Source organism: Egretta garzetta, unplaced genomic scaffold (genome assembly GCF_000687185.1).
Source record: "Egretta garzetta isolate BGI_Z169 unplaced genomic scaffold, ASM68718v1 scaffold385, whole genome shotgun sequence".
Taxonomy (NCBI): Eukaryota; Metazoa; Chordata; class Aves; order Pelecaniformes; family Ardeidae; genus Egretta; species Egretta garzetta.
Window position 1 is genome coordinate 317,424 of NW_009259793.1, and position 19,872 is coordinate 337,295.

Genomic DNA, 19,872 nt, shown 5'->3' on the forward strand with positions numbered 1-19,872 from the left:
CAGGGCCGCTGGGCCCAGGGCGAGCGCTGCCCGGCGCCGGGGGCGAGGCCGTGACCCGCTCTTGTGCCCGCAGGTTGCCCGTCCTTTCACGAGCTGCGTGTGGTAACACAAACGCGGATTCCATGTCTTTTCTTGTAAGTAAACCCGAACGGATTAGGGTGAGTGTTGAACACCTTCCAGCTTCCCTCAGACGCCGGCGGGTCGGTAGAGCCTGGCTTGCGCTTGTGCTGAGGAGCCGCGGCGGGGCCGGCCTCCTGAAAAGCACCTTAAAGTCACATTAAAATGCTGTAATTATTCGGTAGGGTCTCGATGTGCACGCTAGGTGCTAGTTAAAAAAAAAACAAACTGCGTTGAAGTATTTATTGCTTGCACACCTGCATCTCCTTTGTGTGCAGTGCAAGGGGTTTGTAATGAGCGTTGCAATTAAGAACAAGTGTGGTAATGCTGGCTTATTTCATACCTTTCTTTAAGAAGTTACTGCCTCACGTGTGTCACACCAACACTGGTTTCCGTTTGTGGAGGGTTTTTTCTAAACTTAACGTAGCTTGGAAAGCTGAACACAACAGCTTTGCTAAATTCTGCATTTTTAAATGAAGCTTCATGTGGAAAAGAAACACTTTTAACACCTTAAAATGGCATTGTTATATGCAAGTTTTGACTAGCTGGTGCTTTCTAGGATTGGCTTCCCTTGCACTAAACGACATAAGCTATTTTTTCAGTTATTTTACCAAGTAGACAAATTCTAGTATGGGAGTGTTTGTGATTGTTTGTTTAATGCTAGCTTCATGATCAATACTTTGCAAGACTAAAATTGCATATTCTGTCGTGTGTTATGTGTGCATGTGTATGTATTTTTCTTTGAATCACAGAGTTGAGTAGAGTGGTAGAAATATTTCTCTGTACAACCTATGCTTGCTGTGAATTTTAAGCATGAGTTCTGGAAGAGAACAACAACTTTAAAATATTTGTTCTAATTTTGCCTTCAGTCAATAGATATATAGCCAAAATATAGAAGTTCTCTGAGACTTCACCTCATTGTAAATAGTTGAAGCTTTTTCTACATCTATTACACCCAAGCAAACAACTTTTATTTGCCTATATAAGGGGGTTGTAGCATGCTTATTATTTTTGTTGTATGTGCATGTATAAAAGTTCTTGTTTGAATGATCTGAAATTATGTTAACTTTATTGCAAGTGCATGCTGGTCAGGAAAAGTAGTAGCACTTGTGTGGTAGCTCAGTGCATGCCACGGTAGTGGCACAAAACCAGAATACCCTTGTCCAAAGTAAGGATGTAACTCTGATGTTGCAGATAATCCTTGAGCGTTATGATTCTCTCACAGGGTTTTTTTTGTGGGGGAGGGGGGAAAAGAAACTTGTCTCTAGATGGAATAACTAATTATCTGAGGGATTTTTTTTTTTTTTTTTTTTTTTTTTTTCTTTTAGCGGTGGGTGTCTGAAAAGTTCATTGTTGAGGGCTTAAGAGAGTTTGAACTGTTTGGAGGTAAGTTTTCCTCTCATTAGATGATGTTATTAGAAATGTTTTATCTTAGCTGCAAGGTCTGTTAATGCGATTGTAAATACATATCTTAGCAGTAAGAGATTAGTAAATCTGATTGTAGCACCAGATCTGGTTATTCAAGCCAGCTAACCTTATAAAGTTAATATGGAAGTGTCCGAGATCCTGCAAGTTATTTCGAAATCCATTTCATGTTGATGGAGTACTGTTTTCAGACCCTGCACTCTAGTTCTTAGTGTAACCGCTTTTTCCCTATGCAAAAGATAGATTTGGGGCTTGGGAAGGTTAATTATAATTTTCCAAGTAAAGATGGAATTTGAAACTCCGATGGTGTGCTTGCAGGAGAGCTGATTGGTTTCTGTTCTGCTTTATGCATAATGAACAGAATTATCCATTAGGATGCAGAATTCTTGATCAGTGACATAGAAGGTGGTCAGAGCATAGGAAAGATGTCTAGATCTTGAGCTTCGGGGTGGAGTAGAAGAATTTTCACTGCTTCAGATGAACTTCAGATAGTTTCTTCTGTATTTAAGTGAAGTAGATAGGTAATTTTGGAATGTGTTTAGAGGTAATAAAAATTGTCACATTTGTGCTGAATATATGAACAGTAGTACTGTTTGAATCTCTTTAATTCCCATACGTGCACTACAATTAGATTATTTTTAGTGCTGCAACCTTATGTGTAAATTAAATGTCTTTGTCTAAAAAAAAAATTGTATATATTTGGTATCAAAATGTGTCATACAGGGTTGTTTACTCAGTTTTCCAACTATATTTTTAATTGGGTATCTGTTGAAAACAACATGGTGAACAATTAATTTTTTTACTCCAGAGCAGCCTCCGGGTGACGCTCGGAGAAAAGTAAGTGACTTTTGCAGGCTGTGGTGCTGTGGCTCATTGCATGGAGATTATTCCTTGTGGAAGTTTGATTTTTCTTTTTATCTTGGTTATGTATTTCATCTCTATATTTAGCTCTACAAGTGTGGAAACAGGTTTCACCCTGGAGTTGAGATTTTGGTGTGTGGTTTTCAAACTACATGTGACAAGTCAAAAAGTCAAAACTTTAAACTTAATCCCTTGGGTTTCTATTTGTGTCGTTATCCCCCAGCCCCCCAAGGGTCTCTTTTTTTTTTTTTGAGATGACTTAGATCTGATTCTTCAGAGATGCTAGTCTCTTATCACATTTTTTTAGAATAAAAGGAAGAGGTTAGTTTATGGAACTTCTGAAAACTAAGCCAAAAAATTATGTTGGCCATTCAAAACCAGTGTTCCCTTCTGAACATGTTGATTCTGATGTCCTTTCTCTTCCCTGTAGAGTAGCCACAACAGAGGCTCCAATGTCAAAACCAAGCATCGTGTAATTTTCCGTTTGAGGTGACTTTACCTCCTGTTGTCTGGTCATCTTCAGAGACAATTCCATGTGTCCTTGGAGAGCTTTGCCTCCTAAAAACTAAAGTCACTTGCAAACATAGAATGTCTGTTCAAAAACATACAGAATGTGGCAGTTGAAAACCTTACCTTGATGCTTTTTGTTCTGCAAGCCCTGTTTGCACACTATCTCGTTCATAATGAACAATGCTTGTAGAATAACACAATTTATGATAGAATATATTTGTCTAAATGATTTCCCACCTACCCACACCATATTGAAACATTTCTGTGTGCAGTTGTTGCTCTAGTTTAAGCTAATTACAAACAGGAATTAAGTGTGATTTGATTGTGTGTCAGTTCAAGCTGCTTATAATTGATTTTTGTGCCAGTGTCTGTAATTTACTGACACAAAGCTGAAAATATGAGATGCATATGGAATGCTTTGTATAAAGTCACGTAAATTCACACCTTTTTTAAATTGCTGAGCATTATGCATATGCTGGACTGGAGGCAAATTGAGATTAGCATCTGGTTTGTTCTTGTTAAAAGTATTCACTTGGGGTTTGGTCACCCCTGCAGTGGTATTGCTGACTCTTATTTTGATTTTTTACATCTACATAAAAGCTTACTTTTTCCAGCAGGATTATAGAAAAAGGTAAATTATTTGGGGAGAGGGATGGGAGGAAAATTTTTGTTGCTCATGCTGAAAGTGAGTGAGGGAATGAGGAGGTGGAGAGGAAGGCAGCAGAACAGAAACAACACTCCTACTTCCTAATTCAGATAAACGTCATTTGGCAAATGCAGATCCTTGCTAGCGCATCCCGTAACTGAGCTTCTTATGGCATTTATAACAGTAGTTGCCTTTGAAAGATTAATTTCCTTAAACATATCTTAAATTAAAAGCAGATCAACAAGCCAGAAAGCTAGCTCTTAATGAATGTCATGCCATAAAGCTATTCCTATGTGACTTCATTTTGCAGCTGCTTTTGCTTTTGACCATGCACCAAAAGTTGTCCTGTGTGAAACCACTGAGGAGCTTTTTTGCGGTATTTCATGAATGACATTTCAGTTTAACTTTAAAAAAAAACAAACAAACTAAGCCTCTTGTATGATGTTGATAAATTTGTGGTAGAGCTCCTTTTATGTTAACTCTCAGTTATTGGTCACTGCTAACATGGAGAGAGGTGAGTGCAGACCTTTAAAGAAGTGAAGACTTTTAAAAAGGGAATTTACAGTATTTTTCCATTACTGTTGAAACAGCCTACACCATTAATAAGATTACATTTATGTAATTTTTGCACCTGTTTTGTTAGCTTATGCTATATCTGGAGTGGACTTTAATAAAGCAAACCACTTACATATTGCTCAGTGTTTCACAGCTGTCATTACTCCATAACGCTGCTTATCAGAGCCTCCTGCTTTCATTGCCTTGGTGGTGCCTTTCTGCTTCAGAGGTTTCCATCTGCCTGTGTCTCTCCTGGCAATCTTGCTGTTGACAGGACTTTGTGAAATTGCTGGAAGAAGCAATGAGTGGTACAACCGAGATCAGAATTGACAGGAATCTTAAACAGAAGTTTGAAATTATGAATGGAAAGTTGCTGCCTATTCTCAGCCAAGAAGCAGCACTGTATAGTGTTAGGACTAGAATAAAGGATTTGGGGCTGCTGAGATCTCAGGGGTTAGCTATCCTGAAACAGGACTGAGTTGATGTGCTGGAGTTGGTTGAGCTGATATTATACCATAGCACTCTTCACAAATCTCTTGCCTTTTCCCTTAACTGAAAAATACACCTATTTTAAAGGTAGGCAGAGAGGCGTAAAATATGTGCTGTTCAAAGTCAGTTGAAAAGGTGGAACTTGGGAAGCGTAACTATTAGTTTACTCCCAAGTATACTTAAGGACCCAAAAGTAATTTATGGCAAATTCACGCCTGTGCTTATTGCACTACGCTTTCCCTGGGCTGAGTGTGGAACGAGAAGTTCCTTGTTTTTCAGCTGTCACTGTGTTGTTTCTGTCTTTCAGTGATGGAAAAAAGGAGTGTTTGCTGTCACTCTAGGAAAATACACAAGCCTTTTATGCTTCATATACCAAGAGAAAAGGTCTGATAAAGGGCATTTGCCAGTTGATGAAGAATGAGGTGGAAAAAATGAGCTGGAGTTCCAAATGTCAGGAGGAGTTAATGTGCTGGAAATTTGAGATAACTAAATCTGATCTTAGACACCAAAGAAATTTAGTTCCTCATTAGGATGCTCTCCTTGAGACTTTGGAAATTTGAGGGAGCTGGAAGGTATAATGGAACTTGCAAGAACATTGAAGTTTGTCTTCTGCAAAATTCTGCTTGGAAAGATTTATGCCTGTAAATAGAGCAGATAGCTTTATGTCAAATGTAGTGAAGAAAAGCTAACAGGTTTGGGAGTGCTGCTTCCTCATGTGGTGTGGAGTGTTTTTACTTTCATTTGTAGCTTCTCCTTTCATGTGTGTCTGATCTTCATATCGTGGGTGAAGTTGGTTCATCGCTTCTACCATTCACCTAAGCAGCTTCAGCTGCACTGGTCTTCTCACAGATGAGCTGCTGAAAACCAGAAGCCCTAGCATCAGACAGGAATGCTGACTGCCACAGTGCAGAGAAGTGCTATAAACAAGCTTTCCTTTGGCCTTTGCACAGGCAACAGGATGGTGGCACAAAAGTTTGTAATTAATGGGAGAAAGGTAGTTACTGTTAAGCAGTGCTTAAGCTGTCCTGGGGAATAGTAATTGGCTTTATCCAAATATTCCTAAAGAAATTCTAGTTTACAGTAATTAAGAACCTACCTGTTACAGTTACATGTTTTGAAACACGGATATCTGGATCTTCTGAAATGAGGCATCTCATGGATTTCAATTGATAAATAACTACTTAAAATTATTTTAACAACAATTAAATTGTCTCTTCTATATTCAGTATTGTCTTATTATTTTGAGATGTATGATAATATAAGGAGCAGATGATTTTTCTAGCATGTGATCTTTATTTCTTTTGACCTGACTTTATTTTTCCACCCCCTCCCCCAGACCAATGAGGCGAGCTCCGAGTCAATAGCTTCTTCCCCTAAAAGGGACACCATGAGCAACTTTCTACCAGACAGCAGCTGTTACGAGTTGCTCACTATCATAGGTAATACTACTAGTGGGCTGGAGGATCAGAAGTCTGCTTGCAAAGAAAATAACCTCTGCATATTTGTTAGCCTTTCCTTGATTGATTGCTTATTTTTTACATTAGGTGCTTGTCCTCTTTGATTTTAAAACCATTTTAATAAAAAATGAGATGCCAATCTTAAAGGCTTTTAACTGAGAGAGGCATGTGGTGGGTCAATGATACAGAGTGAAGTACAAAGTCAGCAGAAGCAGCCTGAAATCTGTCCCTGGTGGGGCTGTGGCCTAATCATTACATTTCTACCTCAGTTCTGAACTTGAAAGACAGGATAATGTTACTGGCTAGGAGGATTTCTCTTGGTGGGATACATGCCAAGGAAGGTGGTATCTTTCTCACAAAAATAGTTTCAGTAAATGAGTGTAACCATTATTTAAGGGTCAAGGACGGGAGAACTTCTCTAGAAGTGTGTGGTTCCAGAAATATTGCGGAAGCTTTAATGCGTTTTCTTTCAGGCAGAGGCTTTGAAGACTTGATGGTTGTGAACCTGGCCAGGTATAAACCCACGGGAGAGTATGTCACAGTCAGAAGAGTGAACTTGGAGGCCTGCACAAATGAAATGGTCACATTCTTGCAGGTAATGTGAATCCACTAATACCATAATGCAAGTTTAAGAGAGGACAGACAGCAAGAGCAGTGCTTATCAATACTGTATTCATATTTCTGTATTTACTAAATTGAATCAAAATACCTTTTTTTGATTTCAGGGGGAACTTCATGTTTCCAAGCTCTTCAACCACCCTAACATCGTGCCATATAAAGCAACTTTCATAGCTGACAATGAGCTATGGGTAGTGACGTCTTTCATGGCCTACGGTAGGTGGAGAGGCCATACCTTTGTATGACCATCGTATTCTGTGAAATTAAGTTTAAGAGGTGAAGTATCCTTCTGGGGTGTTTCTTTTTTTCTGACCGATTAAGAGGTGTTTTGTTTCTTTCTAGGTTCTGCAAAAGATTTAATCTGTACCCATTTTATGGATGGCATGAGTGAACTGGCTATTGCATATATCCTCCAAGGTGTTTTGAAAGCACTTGACTACATCCACCATATGGGCTATGTACATAGGTATTTAAAAAAAGAAAAAAAGCAATGCGTTTTCCTTCTGTTGGATGTTCTCAGAAATACTACTCATCGTTATAGAAGAGCGGATAGTTCAAGAAATGCAGAACACATTACCAGGTTTTGTAGTGCTTTGCTGTGAGAGCAACTCAGTTTGATAGTCATGGGAAATCATATCACTGATCTTCCTAAACTGTGAAAGTGTCGCTGTGGAACAAACTTAATCTAAAGACCACTGTGTATGTAAAATCAGAACTGCAGCTCATGTTGACAGGCTGACTTGTTAAGGCTCTGTTCAGATACTATTGATAGTCTCCAAATTGAGACTGACAGTGGTGGTGGGCGGAGATTTGCCCTGTTACTGCTGAAGGTCCTGGGTCCATAACCTTTAGTCCTGCATTTCTCCTCGCCACAGAAACATTCTTTGGGAACCTGCAAAGTGGGTGAATAGAGTCCTGTTAATGTTTGTAGAAGTGGTTTTGCACAGCATTCAGAATGGTCATTAGGAGTGTTGGCCTCCTGATAGGAGGCTGATCAAGTATTGCCCTGTGCATTGAGCCGTCCGGTAGAGTAGGCTTTTATCCTTTCAATAGCTGCTCACTAAGTATGAATTTCTCTTTAGTACAACAACTTCTTTTAATCTCTTTCTAAATCACTGTCTCCATCCCTTGGCATATTTTTCCTTTTCTCTGATACATTCTCCTGTTGTGAGAGTAAATTACAAATGCTGAAATTCTAGGTTGTTATTGGTTACTACTTTTATTGTATGTACTGTAAAAGAAATTCAGCTTACTTATGCCTGCTTTAAATCCTTTGCAGTGCCTTTTCGGACTAAGCCTTCCTGGGAAAGCTGTAAGGAACATAACTCCTTTGTGGCCAGAGAACCTGACTGTTTTTACTGTTTTTTTCAGGAGTGTTAAAGCCAGCCATATCCTGATCTCTGTAGATGGGAAGGTGTACCTCTCTGGCCTGCGAAGTAATCTAAGTATGATCAACCATGGACAGCGACTCAAAGTTGTTCATGACTTTCCCAAATACAGCATCAAAGTCCTGCCTTGGCTCAGTCCTGAAGTCTTGCAGCAGGTGTGTTTAAAAAAAAAAAAAACAACTGCTAGTTGTTAGTGCTATATGATAGCTCTGTATAATTTTCTGAGTTCTTATGGCATGTTTGGGGCGGGGGACACACATGACATGACAAAAGCAACAGGGTCACTTTTTCTTGTGATGAGCCCTATCCTTTTTTTCCTTCCTTTTTACCTTAAAACCAGTGACCCCTAGCAAGGGGAAACCTGTGTTCCTGTCAAAGGAGCAATTGCTGAGAAGCCCATATTAAAACGTCTTTTCTTTCACTCCAGAGGAAGGTGTGCGAATGCAAGGAAAAGGAAGGGGAGTGGCTGGAGGAAACGGATTCAGGCACAGGGCGAGTGGGTAGAATTTGAACTGATCTATTTGACTGAACAGTTTTCTTGTAGGTACATGTACAGGTTCTCCCATTAACAAAGTGTTACCTTAGATACCAGTTACCCTAAGGTGGATGCCATCCCTACTAGCTAGCTGATTTCAGTTAAGTAAATGTTGCCCTTAACTGTGTGTTTTAACAAACAAAAAACCCACCACCACCAGCCTATATGTGGGTTGTACTATCTGTGCTCTAATCATTTCGCTTTGCTGTTCTGCGTATCAAATCATGGATATTGTCCATGCAATCACATGTAACTCCACAAGGCTAATTTTTCTTTTCATCTAGAATCTCCAGGGTTATGATGCAAAATCTGACATTTACAGCGTAGGGATAACAGCCTGTGAGCTGGCAAATGGACACGTACCATTTAAAGACATGCCTTCTACTCAGGTAAGGTTTAAAAGCTGTTCCTTTCCTTTTTCCATCCTGGCACATGGAACTGCTTTGCTGCACTGGGGTGTGAAGACCAAAGGGTGCCATGCCTACCTGAATGAGAAATCTTAATTGTCTAGTCTTTCTTTGTATGATGTTGCTTATGCCTCTTATCTTCCAGATGCTCTTGGAAAAGCTGAATGGAACTGTTCCCTGCCTTCCAGACACCACCCGTTCAAGTGCTAACTACGGGATGGGTGAGAGCATGACCATTAGCAATGTGAGAGCAGCCAACGGAGAGCCAGCCCTGCACCCTTATCTTCGGACCTTCTCCACCTACTTCCATAACTTTGTAGAGCAGTGCCTCCAGCGGAACCCTGATTTCAGGTAAAGCCAGGTGAAAGCTGCTCTTTGCAGACCTGCGCTATTCTAGGGCAGATTAAACGGAGAGAGCCAGTGGAGGTTTCTGAAAGTTTTCTTTCCAAAATTGTAGTGGAGTGAGGGTGCGCTCCATACATTGAGAAGAGCAGTCCAAGTAAGTAAAACAAGAGCAATGTTAACACTTTGAGCACTTCCTATAAGAGAGCCTGAAGAATTTGCAACCTTCTTTGGGGGTAGAGTGGTGCTAAACATCAGGAAATTAAACTGAACAACTTCAATTTCTGGTCCCTGTGAGACACTGTTTACCTAGTTTCCTGCACTGTGAACATTTGCCATTCGGCCAGCAGAGAATAACCATGGGAAGTGATCAAGAACTGTACTTTCCTCTGTAGTGAGTATAAGGTTGTCTTTAGCCATGACAAATCTATCTAGCGTACCATACTGTTCAGAACTTTCCCTTGACCAGATGTTGGGATGTGCAAGTAGGTAACTTGAATAAGGTTGAACTGCTTGCATAAAACATCACATGAACATAATAAACAGTGCTACTGGTTACAAAAGGGAAACATCCTGTAGCTGAGCAGTGAGAGAGGCAGGAAGGACCCTGGTCTTTTCTTCCACTACCTGACTTTAAACATTGACACGTTCTCTTGTGTGCTTACTTTATTCTGACTCCCTTCTACAGGCCAAGCGCAGGCACTCTGCTTAATCATCCCTTTTTCAAGCAGGTAAGGAACTCATTTAAAGATAAAGAACAGTGGCTTTCTTGTAGTTGTTGTCTTGCTGTGTCACTGAACCTGAGGGTAGGAACGTAGAGTTTCTGAATTTTCTGTGATCTGAAAGGATTGTTAGTTTGGTGACTAGTTGTAGTGCGGCTTAGCGATCCTCACATTGTCCTTCAGAGGTTGATAAGCTGTTCTCAAAGCATCTCTTCCTTATTAAAACAGAGGATGTAAATCTGCCTCTCCTGTATGCCAGTTTTTCATCTACAGACTATTGAGTACTAGGTCAAGGCAGTCCTAACCTCGTCCTTAATGAGACCAAACTGAAGTGACCTGTGCATCGGTTACGGCTGTGTTGCAGGTTGGCATGGTCCAGTCCTGGCATGGGAAGAGGCAGAGGCTCTTCTGCCCCTGAAATGATTTGGCTTGCTCTGAGCTGAGGGTTAGGATGGTACTTCACTGAGGGAGACATCAGGACCATACCACCCAAACGCTGCTGAAAAAGGCTGCATGCAAAGCACCTTCTTGTTACAAGATGCAGTGCAAAAGCCCTGTGCATCTCTGTGCAGGCAGGGCAGGAGGATAATACTGTGTTCTTACCTTCTGCCTGTAAACACACATTGTTGCTGCTTGACTGTGACGCGTAAGTGTGGGGAAGCATTTCAGCAGCTGAGTTCTCTCCCTTCTGTGCAGATCAAGCGTCGTGCTTCTGAAGCGCTCCCTGAACTTCTGCGCCCCGTCACCCCAATCACCAATTTTGAAGGAACATGGCCCCAGGACCCCAGTGGCTTTTTTGGGCTGGTATCAAACCTGGAGCAGCTCGATGTGGATGACTGGGAATTCTAAAAAAACCAGGGACTATACGTGGTTCTGGCAGAGCTTTCTGGACATTGCAATTTATTGGTCCTGTTCATAAAAGGTGATGAATGTTACACATACAAAAGTTTACAGGTCCTTGGGAAGAAACTTCAACTGCCTCTTTACTTAGGAAGTAGCCTGGAAACAAACGGACAGACCTGAGCTGGAAAAGGATCAACCCCAAGGAACTGTGAAGTATTCCAGATGGTGTAGTGCCCAGAGCCCCAATTCTTGCAGCTTTCCAACTCAAATGGGTTGAGTGAGTCTGTTTAGTCTCTATTTACGTGTTTCTAAAAATCACTGGCTTCCTTGTATCACAGTTGAAGGCTGCATGTCCCTACCCTCTTTGGTTCTTTCTCTTTTAAGGGTGCCTTGAGTTAAGAGGAGACAGGCAGCTCTTAAGTTTTGGGCGTTCTCTTAGAGCTACTCAGATTACTGTTACAGCGTTGCCACAGGGTAACTTCTGAGGGCAGGGAAAAAAGGGATTATGTTCTTAAGTTCAGTCACTGTTTTGTGAGAAATCGAAAACAACGCTATTCTGTTCGAGGCACACTTGCTGCATCCAGGTATTCCTGTGCAGCGCTGGGTTCTTCTCTTCCCTTTCTGGAGAGAGCTTTTGAAGTCTCCTCTCACCTGATGCTGAGCAGTCTGAACTCCAGGCCAGACAGGGCATTCCAGCCTCTTCTCCCATGGCTGTCTGGGTCACCATTGCGTACACCTGTTCAACGTACCAGCTTTTTTATCCCCACAGAGCATCTAGCGGAGCCTGCTGTTAGCTGGGCTTGTTTAATGGCACGTAACACTCCTACCAGCTTGTTCTCAGTGACTTACCCTAGCACAGAGGAAAAGTAAGTTGACTTTCACGCTAAATCCTCTTGCTCACAATTCCTCTCTGAGCATCATGTACAGAACCGATCTTAAGCCTTTCATTACCATTGATGTTCTGCCTTCCTTGACTGAATGACAGATAAAAGCTTGTTTCTCATGTGGCTCCCCTTGATTGATGGCTGTGTGACTCTGCCCTGCTGCTGTGGCAGTTCCTCCCCCCTCCCCATTCCCTGGTATTTGTTTTTTGGAGGTGTATTTAAGGCTCTTAGTTTGACCTTTCCAAGGACCACAGGTGGTGGAGGTCTTCTACTCTAACAAAGCACTGAGAATCCAATCCTGTAGGCGCGGTTGGTGAGAGTAGTGGTGCTGGCAACAGGTCCTTCTTGTGTTTATAAACTGTACTTGAACCCAGATAAAGTTTGTTACTCTACAGTTTTTTGCCAAAACAAATAAAATATTCCTGAAGGCTTTTTTTTTTTTTTTTTTACGTCTGCTGTTTCTGCACAGTGATGGAGTGGATCACTGTGCCTGTGCACACTGTTCTCACTTCCTTCCTTTCATACAGCTCACCAGTTAGTTGCAACTGCCTTCAGGTTTCAGAAACATATTTCAACTAAACCAAGAAGCTGCAACCACCTGCTCTTGTTCTGTTCTCAAAGTTTCAGTGGACTGCATTCTCCCAGAGCAGGGGGGCCTTTTAAAGGCAGGCTACAATAGACAGGACAGGCCCACTTCTACTTCCTCCCTGGGATCAGGTTTGGCTCCTGATTTTAATTTTATTATAGTAAGTAGATCTTAATTTCCTAGCTTCTTATGAAATCTGCAGCTTACAAAAATCCTTATCCCCCTCCCACAAGCCTGGACAGGGACTGAATCGATGGTACTGACAGCAAGAAAAAATACAGTACCAGTCAGCATAAAACCTTTGGGACTGAGTGACGGTTTAGAGGAGATGGGTTTCCTCACAGAAGAGGGATGATTCAAGAGGCATGCTGCCCATTGAAGTTCTAAGCCTCTCTTGAATTCTCCTAGGAACCAAGAGGCAGGCAAAAAGACAGGAGGGAATACACTGAGCTATAATAAATTGCAAATAACTGCAGCACTCTAGCCTGCTTTTCCATGAGTTAGCATCTTTGGGGTGAAGGATGAACTTGATGCAAGCTAGTATTTCTCATCTGCTTCCGTGCTCAAAGGTTACAGACTTAAATTAACTTAAGAGATAACACAGCAGAAGGAAGCAAGCAGAATCAGTGCAAGCACCTTGGTCAAAAAAAGAAGTTACGAAGAAAGTGAATGTAGTCTTCAACACCTCCTTCCCCAGGCACACACAGAGGCAAGTGTTGGGGGTCCTGCTGGCGGCGTGGTGGTAGCAGACGGTTTTACTCGGCCATAATTCTTTTGAATCTGACCTTACCTATTGTCTTGTGCCTTCACAGAGCAGCAAAGGGGGAGTCTGGCGGTCAGGAACTGTTTTAGTAGCTGCTGGTTGGATACACAAGCACTGGCTACTGCTGCTGGCCCCAAGACAATCGCTGTGAGCTTTTTTTATTTCCCCCTTCATGAAAGCTTTATTCAGGTAGACACAAAACAGGGTGCTCTGCTATTGTGGATCCTCTCCATGGTCTGAATGCTGCTGCTCTGCCTCCTCTTCTTCCTCCCCTTTGTGTTTTTCCAATTTTGCCATGAGCTCTGAAAAACAGGAATAGGCAGGGTGAGGGTGCAGGGGCTGTCCCACACCAAAGCCAGGTGCCCAGGTCCATCTCTGCAAGAACTGGGGCAGCTACCAAAAATCACTGCCTACACAAAGGCTCAGCTAGGTGCTACCACCGCTTGCCGAGTCCAAGGCATCAGATGTTACAGTCATAGAATCCATTAGTGCATTACTGACCTGCCAACTACAGCACCAGATAAGCTGCTGCCCCTACTCCCACAGCACATCCCCCCTACCCTCACCAGAAGTCAAGCTCCCCATCTAGGCAAGTACAGATGCTTGTTCTGTGCCTACACAGCCACCTAGGCTCTGATCTAGTGGCTCCCGGCACTAAAGCAAGCTCTGTCGGCAGCTCAGAGCTGTGAGCTCCAGCTTAGGGTCAGGCCCAACACCCAGAAGATACCTCAGGAGCTGGTGCCTTTGCTGCTCCAGATGCTGCCATTAAAAGCCCGCTCTCCCACAGGTGCCCATTACCTTTTGCTGGGTTGAAGACTCCACTGGTTTGCTTGTCACAGACATAGCAGCGCTGGGATTTGCGATAGTGTTGGAGGGCACAACTTTCACAGAAGTAGTGCCTACACCTGTATGGAGACACAGATGCCACTGCAAGTCACCAGATACAATCGCTGTGTCCAGGAGTTAGAAGTTATTGACTGCCAGTCCCCAGGGGATGCAAAAGTGACCAGCATGCAGAGCTTCTGCTGCAGCATTGTCCCCATGAATCAGCATTGCTTCACTGATGTGGTATGGTGGCACAGAGCCACCAGGGAGCTCTTCCAGACACCAGGTACCCAGCAAGACAGCCAGCAGTGTGGGAGAGGGCTGGCAGCACACGATGTCCATGCTGCCCCCAGCCTGCTCTTCATCCTTGGCAAGCTCCTGGCTTCCCTATGCTTCCATTTCTCTGCTCACACAATGCAGCATGCCATTCAGTGTCCAGGAGGAATGAAGGCATGAAAACAAAATGTCAAGGTTAAGGGGAAAGATGATGTACTGAGGCAGGATCTGCGGAAATCTAGAAGGTGCTTGGACAACAAAGGCTTGAGATCCCTTCCAGGGAGATGCTCCAGATGCAGTTATGAGACTCCCTGGTTATCAGAGGATTAGCTTAGGGTCAGGCCCAACACCAAGAAGATACCTCAGGAGCTGGTGCCTTTGCTGCTCCAGATGCTGCCATTAAAAGCCCGCTCTCCCACAGGTGCCCATTACCTTTTGCTGGGTTGAAGACTCCACTGGTTTGCTTGTCACAGACATAGCAGCGCTGGGATTTGCGATAGTGTTGGAGGGCACAACTTTCACAGAAGTAGTGCCTACACCTGTATGGAGACACAGATGCCACTGCAAGTCACCAGATACAATCGCTGTGTCCAGGAGTTAGAAGTTATTGACTGCCAGTCCCCAGGGGATGCAAAAGTGACCAGCATGCAGAGCTTCTGCTGCAGCATTGTCCCCATGAATCAGCATTGCTTCACTGATGTGGTATGGTGGCACAGAGCCACCAGGGAGCTCTTCCAGACACCAGGTACCCAGCAAGACAGCCAGCAGTGTGGGAGAGGGCTGGCAGCACACGATGTCCATGCTGCCCCCAGCCTGCTCTTCATCCTTGGCAAGCTCCTGGCTTCCCTATGCTTCCATTTCTCTGCTCACACAATGCAGCATGCCATTCAGTGTCCAGGAGGAATGAAGGCATGAAAACAAAATGTCAAGGTTAAGGGGAAAGATGATGTACTGAGGCAGGATCTGCGGAAATCTAGAAGGTGCTTGGACAACAAAGGCTTGAGATCCCTTCCAGGGAGATGCTCCAGATGCAGTTATGAGACTCCCTGGTTATCAGAGGATTTCCCCACCTACCAGAAAGCCATGGCAGACAACAAGCAGGTTCCACCCACCAGCCTGTGGGCAGTGTTTGTATTTGCCTCAACAGTGAATGATTAGTGATCTAGATCGGCAGCAGACACTTAGCTCCTCATGCCAGAATAACCACTTACTTGGTGACCACAGGGTTCTTGAAGGAACTTCTGCAGATGAAGCATTTGAAGGGCATGTCCTCCTCATCACTGCTCACCTCATAGTTTTCCTCATCTGCAGAAGAGAAAGTCAACCAGACTGGAGCAAGAGCAGAGGCAGCCAGCCAAGCCCATGCATAGGGCATGAAATACTAAATACGGAGGGAGCACAGCAGGTGGGATTAAATCTCTGGTGGAAACAATAGAGCTCTGGCATCTGGCTGTCACTGATGTCAGTAACACATGTGGGACTGAGATATAATTAGGTCTAATGAGCCAGCATGCTTGTTGCTCATCTCACAAGAACAAATTCTTTTCTACCTCACCCACTCACTGCTATAAAAAGACATAGCCTCCAGCCCCCTCCTATTTTTTTAGCTTTTCTTCCAAACCAGCTGCCACCAATGTCTTTGCCTCCAACTGAACAGAGAACGCCCTCTTCCCCACAACTGCACAGTGGTTCACAAGCAACACTCGTGAGCTTTGGGCTGCAGCTATGGACCCTGTGGGTGAGAAATAATGATGTGATGTAGCATGAAAGCATCCCGCCTCCTGGGCATCTGGGGGGCAGGAGATGTTCACATCTCCCCAGCTCCACACAGCTTGCTGCTGGGACCCATACAACAGCAGTGCTATCCTTTTATAGAGAGAGGAAATAATTCTCTCTGGTGGCAGTCAGTCGTTCAAAAACCAGATTTACTCAGCACTGTCAGTGGTTACTGGCCCTAAGGTCATCCTGCAGCAGGGAGTTCCACAGCTTTGGAATAAAGAGTCCTTTCTGTCTAATATTAATTCAACCCATGGCCCATGCAGTTTGGGATAGCAAAGGACCCGTTTCATTCTTGGTGATCCAATATCCCTAGGTCATGTTCACTTTAGGGCACGATAAAAGGCAGGACCTGGTAGCCTCATCCACCTTTAGGGAGAGAAAGAGCAGAGGGATGGTGCCATACCATTGACTCCGTACCGGCCTTCATCCAGTTCCCGTTCGATCTGCCAGCCATGCTTGTAGTCCGAGCGGTCATGGAGGAATTTGCAGCTGTCTGAGCAGCACAAAGAAAGAGGAATTAACAGCTAGGCTGTGCAAGGTAGAGTGCTAACAGGACACCTCATTCAAGGGCAGCCTGAACTTTGCCCAGGTGGTGAAACCTGATTGCTTCCCCACCTGCCTGTGCTCCAGGGCAGTGCCAAGCTCCTGGAGCAAGCACAGAATCCCTCTCAGGGTTGACAGGCTGCAAGGATTATGTTCTGTGTGCCCCAGCGACAGCTGCAGCATTTACACACACGGGAAGTGGGATAAGGAACAGGATATCCCATCCCTCACGTGGCCTCAGTGGCCAGAATACCCATGGGAATGTGGGTCACTGGAACATCCCAGGTGTCCCTCCCAGGACTCAAGCACCGATCAGAGGCCATCAGCTTTCAGAAGAGCCACCACAAATGACAAGAACCTTACATAAAACAACTTTGCAACAGCATCACACACCAGCTCTGCAAACAGTAAGCGCACATCTTAGCACCACAAACACAGGATCATAAGCTGAACTGGATCCCTTTGCAGATCTGGCACAGCATGTGTTCAGCTGTAGGCAAGATCCACTCACCTCCAAAGCCACAGAACCCAGTTTCTTTGTAGTCCTTGCAGATGTCAGGCTGGTAGTCCCATCGCACCGTGGCCCGCAAGTGCTCTGGAGCACGGATGGGTCCTTTTCTGAAAGGGCAGGAGAAGGCTCAGGCCAGCTGCATGGCTGCAGTGGAGAAGGCCCCTGGGGGCCTGGTCAGAACCAGACACTGGACTTGTTAGGCGGAAATGAGCTGGCAGTAACAGCAAAGTTCAAGCCCCAAACGGGTGCCTTTGGGGATGGTGCCTGAGCTCTGTGGTCCCAGTCCTCCGAGACTCATCCCAACCTACCTGACCATTCCTGAAGAGGCGTTTCCCATTGATGTGTCCTTGGGCTTCACATACTTCTGGTAGTTGTTAATACCACGGTAAATTTTATCATCTTCCTTTCCTCTCAGCTCCTAGGAAAGCAAAAAGAAAGGTGATTAAGGATCAGGAAAGCTTCATGACAGATTAGCTTTCACCACTCTGACACCAGTGTCCCTTCCCAACCCTGCCTTCCTTAATACGAAGACACCAATAAAGCCACCAAATTCCCCTATTTGCTTGACTTCTCAAATTTCCCAGGAGGAGGAGACTCAAACTCTTCTTGGTGTGCAGAAGGGAATGAGTAGAGCACATGTACTCCTGCTGTAGAACGCTAGCTCTTTACAGACCAAGGCTGACTCACCTCCTGGATTTTCTGGCTGCGCTCAAAGATGGCCTGGGCATCTTTCTCCTTCTCCGTGTCCAGTTCATACACTGCTGTGGCTCCCATGTCTTCTGGGCCAACAGGTTTCTGAAAAGCCAGAAGAACTTGTGACAACAGTGAAGAGAAAACCTGTACAAGACAGAGAGCCCCTTGGCTACCTGGAGGGTCGGTTACAGAGCAAGTACTGGACATGGCCTGCTTTACCTTCTACCAGTTTTTGCCTTCCCTTAGCATTTGCCAGGGAAAAATCCCCTATGGGCTGGATCCAGCCTAGCGCTTGCAGGAAACACTTGTCCTTACTTTACTCCTTGACATTCAGCCTCAGCTTAGCTGGAAGCTGAACTCAGGTCTCCCATGTCCAACACTGCAATCATGAGACCATCCCACCTACATGCAGGATGTTATGGCTGAACTTTTAACCCAGCTGAGGGTGGCTTACATTCAGTTTTAACACAGTGGTCTGGTTTAGATTCCTCTTTAATGGACTGAACAGACACCTACTCCTAGGTTTTATCAGATCTTCAGGAACAGCTGCCCAGAAACCAAAGAATAATTAAAGCCAACCTCAATTAATACCAAATCCAATCTATGTGCCAAAAGCTTCTGGAGCCCCAAAGCAGTCATCTTGTCCTGCTTCCTTCCCATTCTCCTACAGCAAGCAGGGCTAACAATATGCTGCCCCCCCTTGGCCGCAGCCAAAGAGGTGAATAATTACAGCACGAGGATATATTCACATTATCTCTAATGTGACAAGGAGACCTCGGTCTGACCCTGAAGCTTTGACTGGGGACAGTTAGGCATTACGCCCATTTTATACAGAGGCATGGACAATGAGGGAAGAGGTCTGAAGAACAACACATGTTGATTCCTGCTTTTAATCCTACTTATATTCTGCCCAGGCTCGCACTAATGGGTGAAACTTCACTGGAATCAAGAGGAGAGTTAAGAGAAAAATCCAGTGGGATGAGCAATTTGAGCTGTGCCCAAACCTTCACAGCTGATTTCTCTCCGCTCCAGATGTTAACAGGACACCCAGGACACCCCACCCATCAATCCCAAGAAAACAATGGCCTCTCTCTGTAGCACTTACCCCATCACTAATCACAAGAATAAAGATCAGAGCACCTTCTAAGTCACCTTGAATTCTTTGTGGAGGAAGATGGTCTAAAACTGAAAACATGAACCTAACAGCAGGGCAAACCTGATTCAAGTGCTCCCTCTCCTGAAAATTTTGTGCGAAGTTGGGCAAGTCCAGTGGCATCTTGGGGTTTTAATTCTCATCTCTTAAGAGGGAAAGGCCAACCTTAAATGGCCTCCTGAGGATGCAGGGGGTATCAGGAGAACAAACATAGCACAAGGTGCTTGTCTGTTAAGAGGGAAGGGAGAGGGAGGACCATTTATACATAAAAAAGGAATGACTGAGCCCACAGTCGCAGAGGCAAATTCTCTCTATCAAATGCAGGATCTGCCAGTCCCACCTGACCTTGCACCCCATAACCACATTCTTGCCTAGTCCTTACCGCCGACCTTGTCGACTTGTAAGTGACTCCGATCTCCTTTGATGGATCCTCCTCATCACTGCTGCTCAGCGCATACGCAGGCCTCTCCTTCACACATCTCCTCGTCTGAGGGGCAATAAGATAACAAGTATGAAGGACAGAAGGCTCCAACACTGTGTCTAGCTTGAGCTTGGCAGACCACTGCAGATGCACCTCAAACGAAGCAGTGCCTTACTGTGGCTCCCTTACCTTCTGGATCATGGGATTGGGGGTCTCCCGGCGCCGCTCCTTCCGCACCACTGTGCTGCCCTCTTCACCGCTGCTCTCTGAGGTAAAACCCAGGGGTAAGAGCGCACCGGGGGACAGGACCCCAGCCCAAATGCAGGCTCTGCTGGCAGCCTCCTGCAGGCTGGGGACACCCGCGGGCGGTGGCACAGCCGGGGAGAAGCCCCTCACCCCCTCCACCACACGGACATCGGTACGGCTGGGGAGAGCAGCGAGGCCCCTCCATGTAGAAGCAGTGCTCCGGGGCAGCACCCAGCCCTCCGCCTCCCCAGAGCATGGTAACGGCCCGGCTCCGAAC

The 19,872-nt window shown here is 44.7% G+C and overlaps 2 protein-coding genes across 8 annotated transcripts; one reads left to right on the top strand and one right to left on the bottom strand.

Annotated features, from left to right (window-relative positions):
• The first annotated feature begins 6 nt into the window (after nucleotides 1–6).
• Nucleotides 7–12,197, top strand: STRADA (STE20 related adaptor alpha). Of its 7 annotated transcripts, none has more exons than XM_009639655.2 (12): nucleotides 7–158; nucleotides 1,446–1,503; nucleotides 2,351–2,379; nucleotides 5,940–6,042; nucleotides 6,534–6,655; nucleotides 6,786–6,894; nucleotides 7,021–7,144; nucleotides 8,050–8,221; nucleotides 8,886–8,990; nucleotides 9,154–9,359; nucleotides 10,039–10,081; nucleotides 10,769–12,195. In XM_009639655.2, the coding sequence occupies exons 1-12, from the start codon at nucleotides 123–125 to the stop codon at nucleotides 10,919–10,921; spliced, it is 1,260 nt and encodes a 419-aa protein (XP_009637950.1). In that variant the 5' UTR covers nucleotides 7–122; the 3' UTR covers nucleotides 10,922–12,195. The 7 variants fall into 7 exon arrangements, with proteins under 7 accessions (XP_009637950.1, XP_035751029.1, XP_035751026.1 ...); XM_035895136.1 differs by having other exon boundaries at nucleotides 7–134; nucleotides 10,769–12,193; XM_035895133.1 differs by lacking the exon at nucleotides 10,039–10,081 and having other exon boundaries at nucleotides 10,769–12,197.
• Nucleotides 12,198–13,288: 1,091 nt separating this feature from the next.
• LOC104127038 (E3 ubiquitin-protein ligase RNF113A) lies at nucleotides 13,289–19,868 on the bottom strand (the record flags this gene model as incomplete). Its single annotated transcript, XM_035895166.1, has 9 exons — nucleotides 13,289–13,450; nucleotides 14,682–14,788; nucleotides 15,461–15,554; nucleotides 16,432–16,521; nucleotides 17,083–17,189; nucleotides 17,391–17,500; nucleotides 17,770–17,877; nucleotides 19,311–19,415; nucleotides 19,539–19,868. Coding segments are annotated over 9 exons (1,140 nt in total), but the record flags the coding sequence as incomplete, so codon positions are not given.
• Nucleotides 19,869–19,872: the final 4 nt, after the last annotated feature.

Bases quoted from the DNA above. Each gene is read 5' to 3' on its own strand.
- STRADA (XM_035895133.1), top strand. From the start codon at position 123: ATGTCTTTTCTTGTAAGTAAACCCGAACGGATTAGG. The intron at 6,043-6,533 runs GTAATACTACTA...GTTTTCTTTCAG, and splicing joins CGAGTTGCTCACTATCATAG to GCAGAGGCTTTGAAGACTTG. The intron at 7,145-8,049 runs GTATTTAAAAAA...TGTTTTTTTCAG, and splicing joins CATATGGGCTATGTACATAG to GAGTGTTAAAGCCAGCCATA.